Here is an 8,230-nt window from a genome sequence, read left to right as displayed (position 1 = left end):
GTGAAGACTCCAACAGCATCTAACCACAGTCTGATTATCAGTTTATCAAAAGTGACTTCCATGTATTTCTACAGTCAATTTTATGCCCGCATTTTTTTGATTTACACCAAGCAGTTTTGTTTTAGAAGGCACATTAATGCCTTAATGCATATTTCCATTTTTTTTGCAAGCAATGAGCTTCCTGTTCTTTTATATATGGTGACCCTGGGCCTGCTCACTGCATTTGTGGTGGATGTTAGTGAGCTTACTGTATTTAACAACATTAAACACCTGATGTGATTTTATAGAAATGTTCATTGTTGTGTTCATTGTATAGATTCAACCCTCTTAGAAAAGAATGTTCACATACAATGAAAACAGTAAACAACTTTAACTAACAACTTCCCATTTATTATTGATGGTTATTATAAAAGGTTACCAATGTCATTAGGTTGCAGATATAAAGCATAGCAGCAATATAACCAGTAGTAATAGGTCAAATGCTATGCTATGGAGGCATCATCAGGAGCTTCTTAACAGTATGACCCTCCGATTAAACTTTTGACTAAATATACAATTTCCAAGATGGCTGAAAAATGTCATAACTTCAATACTGCAAAGTACATATACAAATAACAGACATGTAGACAATATCTAAAAAATAATATCAGTATGTATATACTGCATGTTTGCGAAATGCATTTGATACAATTAAATGTTGAAAATATACTATTTTGAATAATAGATTTTACTGTTTTAACACTGCTGGTGTACATTTATTCTAATTCAGAGTGGCTACATAAGCAGCTTGACCAGTAAACTGCTCTAGAAGTTAGTGCAGCGCAGGAAGTAGCTGTTCCTCAGCACACGGAACAACCTCCCGGTCCTCAGGCTGTACTCAAACATGTACGGTCCGCTGTAGATGTAAGTAAAACCTGCAGAACAGAGACTCAATGTTAGTTCATGTGCTTGGAATAGTCCAACATTTTGGGAAACACGCTTAGTGATTTTCTTGCCCAGAATTAGATGGAAAGATTAATACCATTCCCATATCCGTTCATTGCATATGAGGCTTGAGCCAGGAGACGGTTAGGTTAGCTTAGCTTAGCATAAAGGCAGATCAGCAGGGAAAACAGTTAGCCTGGCTCTGTCAAAAGGTAACAGACAGAATGAAATGTAACTTCTTATGTACAGTAACTGTCAGTAAGAAAGCTAAAAAGTGCATTCCCCAAAATGTCTTTTAAAAGCAACACTAAGTAACTTTTCCCGCTTCGCTTGGAAGTGGAATTGTCCATTACATTGCATTATGCAAGTTTGCCAGATAGGGTAGCGGATCTGTAGTTCAAATGAACTGGACAATGTAATGTAATGGACAATTCCGCTTCCAACCTGTAGGGGGACTGAAGCGGGAAACATTACTTAGTGTTGTTTAAAGGCATAAATGAATGAAGGGGGAAGGATTGAAGGATTCATTAATTTGTCAGAAAAACATCTCATTCCAGTTGTTTTGACTTGGAATTCTCAGGTCAGCTTTAAATGCTACTCACCTCTGTACTGGAGAGCTGCAGTCACCTTGCTGGTCAGGGCGGAGAATGTCTGATCCACCTGCTTGGGGACTCCCTGGTCCATGGTCTTTCTGGTCTCATCATAACTGAGGAAACATAGACAGTAATTAGATACAGTCAATAAGTATAAAGGGTTAAGAATAGCTCATATTGAAATCAGAAATTATGGGTTAGCACCTGTAGTAAGAGCTGCCTACAAAGAACAGAGTCTTGCCGGATTCAACGTCATAGAGGGCCGCATCGATTTTCTTCACACTTCTGGGTAGACCAAAACTGGAAAGTTTTTTGGGATAGCCACGCACAAGCTCATAGCCAGCGAAGGCCCACACTTTACGATCTGCAGGCAGGAAATGAATACAATTAAATCAGAATGTTGAATTAGGTCAACTTTGAAATGGTGTCAGTTAGGAGCCTTGCGTAGGAAATCTGTGTATCATGCTTTCTTTTAATATCCAATTGGGAATCCAAAATCAGAAAATGAAATCATTTGGTATGTCGTTATTCATTTATGAATTCAACAAAACAAAAAAACTAAAATAACAGCTTGTTTTTCGTATCTTGACTTTTATGTTCAATTCAAAAAAATAATGGAAAAGAAAAAACGGGCCACGGACCGAATTTGATTTTTTTAATCTTTGATGTGTCTGAACTGTGTGACCAGGAAGTTGCTGACTTCTTTGTGTGTTGCACTTGATAAACTTGCACCAAATACACACGCAGTACCTGATTTAAAGTAATTTTTATGAGCTTGAACACCAATAAGTATTTTGGAAAATGTCACATTTAAAGTCTTCAATTGTGTGAAAAGATAGACTTTTACAAAACACAGGAAGTATAATGTTGCCATTTAGTCTAAGGTTTTCATTTCCTACAGTACGTTTGACTTAGCATAAAATGAAAGTACAAAAAACAACGTGTTGTTAGGTGTTTTGTGTTGGATTTGAATAATCATTGAATAAATGAATAACGAAATAACAAATCGTTTTGTTAATTTTCCGATTTTGGATTCCCAACTGAATATGAAAAGAACGAATGATACACATACAGTAGGAGAACACCTACCTTTAAAGAGAAGGACTCTGCCTGACTGTTGGCTTTCATAAGCAGCGTCGATGTTGGTGGGGGCTTCGGGCCAGAAGTTTGTGATGAGACTTTGCTGAGGTGTATTGCTCTGAGGGTAGCTCCGCCAGAAGAAGCTGAGAACACACAAGAACAATTTGTACATAAGCCCGGCCACTTGTGGTGAGAATAGGGCCCCCGCAGCCACTAGGGGGCCCCAAAGCTGCAAGTTCAGCCCATTCAGCCTTAATATATTTAGGGAGAAATAAAATGACCTGTATTTACTTGTAGCCACTAGCAAGTAATCCTTCTTTGTTCTAAACATTTTAAAATAAACCTGTTTGAGAAAAATCTTTATCATTATCATTTTCTGTAGGTTTAAATTGCTTGGGTCAACTTGAGATGTTTAATTTGAATTTTGAGAGAGGTTTTTATGAATCTAGCCTGTTTTCCTCCTAAAAGTGCAACAGATTGATGCATCTCCGCGGATCATCTTAAAGGTTTGAATCCCCCCCATCGTAATTTGACAAAATAGGGGCCTCCAAACAGCATCTTGCATAGGGCCTGCCAAAAGCTAGAAACGGCCCAGCTAATAGGCTTTGGATGCTGATGTTTTAGCATTCTGCAGAAACAGAGTGCAGTAAGTCTGATACCTGTCCTTGAAGAAGAGCATCTCTCCTCGCAGGGTGGTGACAGCATCCAAGACCATGGTTGAATCACAGGCATCAGGGGTGGTGGGGGGCTGAGGTTTATCTACAGAGGGATCCTTAACAGAGTTTCTACCTGGAGGATGAATGAGTCACCAAGTATTTAGAAAGCCCTGCATCACATTGCAACAAAGTCCAAACAGTGGAGTAGCATCACCAAAGATTGTGCAAAAGATTGTCAGAGATGTTGGTCAGGTGCTATGTGTGCAAACAGGCATGGATGATCCAGCCCGTTAGTACTAACCATAGAGAGACTGGATGCCGTTGACATCATCCCGGGGCAGAACAAAGGTGTCTGGGTTTCTGTATGAGTACACAGGGTACATGAGAGCACCAGGATCATCAGAGTGAGACAAGCCCAGGGAGTGGCCAAACTCATGGGCAGCCACAATGAAGAGGACGTAGCCTACAGCAGGAAACACAGAAGTATAGGTTCGTGTTCAGGCTACTTTGTTTGTACTCATAGATTTGGTAGATAAATTTGTTTTGCCGTAAGAATATAACATCCACTTTTATTATGAAAACATACAAAAAAAACTGATGCAAGTGCTTAAAACCTGATAAAATCCCAAAAAAAACAATCAGGACACAGAGAGAGAGAGAGCGAGAGATGAATATAAATAAGTTAAATAAAAACTATTTAAATATATATTCTCTGTGAAATAATCAAGATAAAAGCAGTTTTAAAACCGTTGTCATGTTTGTGCAACTATCGCTACAGCTTGTTCAGCTCAGTTATGGCAGCAGGAACAAAGCTATTTGTGTACCACTTTGTCATGCACCTTGGCACTAAAAACCTTCGTCCAGAGGGAAGAAGCTTAAAATCCCTGTGCAAAGGGTGAGGGGAGTCATTTAAAATAGTGGTGGCTATCCTCTGTAACTGTTTGGTACACAGGGACGCTGGGTAAAGCTGTGGCTGCCCAATCAGCTGCCTGGACCATTTAACTGATTATCTGATTTAAGGAATTCCTCTCCTTTGAGGATGCGTGACCAAACCGTGACACCAAGGAAAAGCACAGGTTAGTTACAGCTCCTCTATGATTATAGCATGTCAGAACATACACTGACACAGCATTAGTGAGTAAAAGAGACACTATGCTGTGCATAAATAACAAACTCACCTCTGTTGGAGCGGAAAGTGAAGTTCTCATCGTCATCGAAATGAGCGTCTCCTCCAATGCCAAGGCCTGGGGCGAAGGCATGGGCAAGAGTGCCATCAGGGCCATCAAAGGGGTAATTATCACCATGTGCTGTTAACAAGAACAAACTCATGTCAGGTTTTGCAAACTATAGAAAACAAGTACCTACTTATGCTATGAAATCTACTTTCTAATGTTTTCTCCTTCATTAAAAGCAACAAATCAGGACTGGGTGACCCAAATGCATCATTGCTATTTGTACCTCACGACACCAAAATATGTCTTATGTGTAGCCAAGGTTATTTGTGGGATATCACAATTGCAAACCTGAGCTAAAGATAAAACAGCCTTTTCAACACCCATTTAACCCCTTTACACATGGTAAAGAATGCTACAAGCACTGGCATGCCACCAGTGGAATGCTTGTTGTCTCTTTGTTATGTTGACTGATACGCATTATGTAACTGCACTGCAGTCATTGTCAGTATTTAAGGGATTTGTCATTAAAATATGCCCCACAGTATGTGCTACAATAGAGGGGTCAACAAGCGCTCTAAGATATTTACCATAACGAATCAAACACATCCTGGAAAATAGATACTTCACACTATCTACCTATCTACACATTATTTGATTTGCCGGTCCAGCCAGAGACTGAGGGGAAGGGACACAAAGTTGAAGGTATTTTAAAACCCTCAAAGATTCAGGGCTTTGGGGCTGTAGTAAAAAAGGCCACCCCAATGCCCCACCCCACACTCCACTGAGCTATGTTTACTTGAGTATTTAAATGGTATGCTACTTTATACTTCTAGTCCAAAATGTGACACAGGGAAATATCCTAATTACACTTCAATACATTTATTTGACACGTTAAGTTACTAATTATTACTAGATTAAGATTTTGCATGTTAGGATCTGAGTACTTCTTCCACCACAGAAAGTGATTGTGACCTCACCTTGGCGGCCAAAGGAGATCATGATGTCAGCGGTGCCACTGTAGATTCTTGTGAATCTCAGAGGAGTGACTTTGGCCCAAACCTGCAGCGCTTTCTCTATGGAGTCATCTACCTCTGACACAGACATGTCAGGTGTGTAGTTCTCTATCCTATAGGACAGAAAAGGGTTAGTTATATTTACATAATTACTGACATGCACTGCCTACATTAAGTTTCTCTCACACATTTTCTCTTCAGATCAGTCACCTGTAGGTAAGGCTGTTTTTCTCCCACTTAAGGTTTTTTCCAAACGTGGAGAAACGGGCAATGTTGGTGTCTGGGACGCCACAGCGGGGCTTCTTCATCATCGTCATGGTGTCAGCATCCAGCGTCCCGGTGATGTGGAGGCCAAAGAATCTCTGCATCTCACTCAGCTTCCTGCTCACCGCGCTGATCCCCCGTCTGCCAGATGGACCTTCTTGCTCTGTTAGGTTGAAGAATCTTTTCAGGTAGCTCTGGAAAAGAAGATGAGAATACTTATTGGTCAGTAATCATCTTCAAAACAATAGTTCCCCCCAATGCACATCTTGAACACATCCTAAATGCAAAATAGTAAGAGCACATGCAAGACGGAGTAAAAAAACATACCTCTGCATCATGTTCATCTTGCTCAGTGACTTGTGATACAGGCACGCAGTAAACTGCCACCGCCAGGCTCAGGATGATGCACAGACTGCAAGACCTCATGCTTCCTCCTTGAATGCCACTTGTGTTTCTGTGCTGGAAGTCAGCTGTTATATAGGCTGAGGAGTGGGCATATTGGGGAGTGGGCGTGTTGAGTAACTACCTTCCTGAGTCAGTGACTCAAGAAGTTTTCCATATATAGATGACAGGAGAAGATTGCTTTGACTTCTCAGCCACTCCCCTAAAAAATCCCCAAAACAAGACTATGATTTCTCAGCCACATCCCTAAAAAAATCCCCAAAACAAGACTTTATTCATGACGACACAACATGATGCCCATACCGAAACAACCAATTTTATCAAATCATCAAATCAAATATTTTAGGTACAAACTGCATAGATAAAATAAGTGATATGGAAGTGACACTCATACATTTAATATAGTCTCTGGGCAGTTTAACAGGAGGAGCTGGCCAAGGTACCACATTTGCGGATTTCATTGTCTGTTGGTAAAGCTTATATTTTGAGTCATATTCTATATTCTAGGTCTTTAATCACAAACTTCTTCTTTAACCCTCAGGCTAGTGTTGCTGCTGACAAGACAGTGACGTGCTTTGTGATAAAACACAGACAAGCTGCATCATGTCATGAACAAGTCCTTCTGACATGTGATGGAGTATTTGTAGATGCCACAGATCGCTCATCATGATGTCTGATATTACTCTACAACCACTTCCCAACAGCTATACCGCTGCAGCAATAAGGTTAACAGCTGTGGGTCAATATTTATCACTTCAGAAAGATCATAGATTTTATAATTACATTAAGGTCAATTTGTTCTGTGACATATTGTCGGGGGGCTGTAACGCATCCAAAGGAATTATTTTACAAGTGAGAGAAGTTTCCTTATGTCGACTAGATTATTTTCTTTATAACATCTGTAAACTCAATTTTAATATGTATTTATGCATCTATTTTCTGTCTATTTGTACATTGTTGGGTGGAAAACTACATTGCATTTGTTGTTTCCTAAGGCTGGACACTGGGAGGAGCAGTTCTGTCTTCTTGGTTGTGCAACTTATGTCTCCGGGAAATCGACACAGTAAACACGGACAGCGAGGATGAAAGCGTTGCAATAGATGTGCAAAATCGAAGGAATTTTAAATATATCGTCACTGTCGGGTGAAAACCTTGTATGTCCAAAACCGTTGTTTTCAGGAAATGGAAAAAAAAGGCCAATGTAATAACATTTGAATGAGCTATTTCCCTTAGACAAAGTCACATGAAATCTCATCATTAAATATTTGTAAAACCCACATACAGACTAAAGGGTGACCATTCATGATTTCCATCCATCCATCCATCCAAATGTGGAAATACAAGATTTCTGCCTAACGGCAACAATATACATTTATAATTCTTAATGCTGCAAAATGTAAATCTTAATGTGCCCAATTGATGGGCTGAACATTTTGTAAAATCTACTTCTGTTTTGAAAGTGGAATATTAAATTGCCAATGTGTGATATGAGTATCTATTTCAGGGATCATGATGAAGTTCCTATTACAACACTGTATTACATGCTGACTTTCACCTTTTACTCCCGGCATTATTCATCAGTGAACAGGATATTATTAGACAATGCGATTACTGGCGGATTATGTCACTCGCACACAAACAGGATTCACTTGCCATTTGGCGGCATTACATATATCTGAGATAAATTACCATATTTGGTTCCAAAGAGCATAAATCACAAACCTACACTGGAATTGTATTTCAAAGTACGGAACATGTTTTATTGTAATTATTTCTGAATATATATTGACCAAATTCTTGCATTACTTTCACAAACTCACATAAGGTTAAGTCAGCCTTCAGGAAATATGTGATGTACCGGAAAATGTTAGGTGTTAAACTGTGTTAAAAATTCATGTCATGCCATCAGGTATAACAGGAACAACAAATTCACTGGTTTTGTCTCAGGTAAGACAACTTTATTATGTGCATGAATCACCACTGCCGTTTCCTGAGGTATGTTTTCAGCTGTTGGTGGTATCGAACGAAAAACAGTTGGAACTCACCAAACCCCTCAGAGACTCCCACTTATTACAAGTAAAATCCAATTTTTAAAACCGCTCCATTCAATATTTTATCAATGT

General features: G+C 39.5%; 1 protein-coding gene across 1 annotated transcript; it reads right to left on the bottom strand.

Annotated features, from left to right (window-relative positions):
- Nucleotides 1-764: 764 nt before the first annotated feature.
- On the bottom strand, nt 765-6,153 carry LOC116058153 (collagenase 3-like). Its single transcript, XM_031310852.2, has 10 exons — nt 6,033-6,153; nt 5,652-5,899; nt 5,406-5,554; nt 4,432-4,560; nt 3,555-3,716; nt 3,257-3,386; nt 2,607-2,740; nt 1,722-1,881; nt 1,527-1,630; nt 765-914 (listed from the first exon to the last, which is right to left on the bottom strand). The coding sequence occupies exons 1-10, from the start codon at nt 6,129-6,131 to the stop codon at nt 805-807; spliced, it is 1,425 nt and encodes a 474-aa protein (XP_031166712.1). The 5' UTR covers nt 6,132-6,153; the 3' UTR covers nt 765-804.
- Between the last annotated feature and the right edge of the window lie 2,077 nt (nt 6,154-8,230).

Source organism: Sander lucioperca, chromosome 13 (assembly GCF_008315115.2).
Source record: "Sander lucioperca isolate FBNREF2018 chromosome 13, SLUC_FBN_1.2, whole genome shotgun sequence".
Taxonomy (NCBI): domain Eukaryota; kingdom Metazoa; phylum Chordata; class Actinopteri; order Perciformes; family Percidae; genus Sander; species Sander lucioperca.
The sequence above is the reverse complement of the archived record's forward strand: the minus strand, read 5'-3'. Positions and strand labels throughout refer to the sequence as shown.

Bases quoted from the DNA above. Each gene is read 5' to 3' on its own strand.
- LOC116058153 (XM_031310852.2), bottom strand. From the start codon at position 6,131: ATGAGGTCTTGCAGTCTGTGCATCATCCTGAGCCTGGCGGTGGCAGTT. The intron at 5,900-6,032 runs GTATGTTTTTTT...CTTCTTTTCCAG, and splicing joins AAGATGAACATGATGCAGAG to AGCTACCTGAAAAGATTCTT. The intron at 3,387-3,554 runs GTTAGTACTAAC...TTCATCCTCCAG, and splicing joins CGGCATCCAGTCTCTCTATG to GTAGAAACTCTGTTAAGGAT.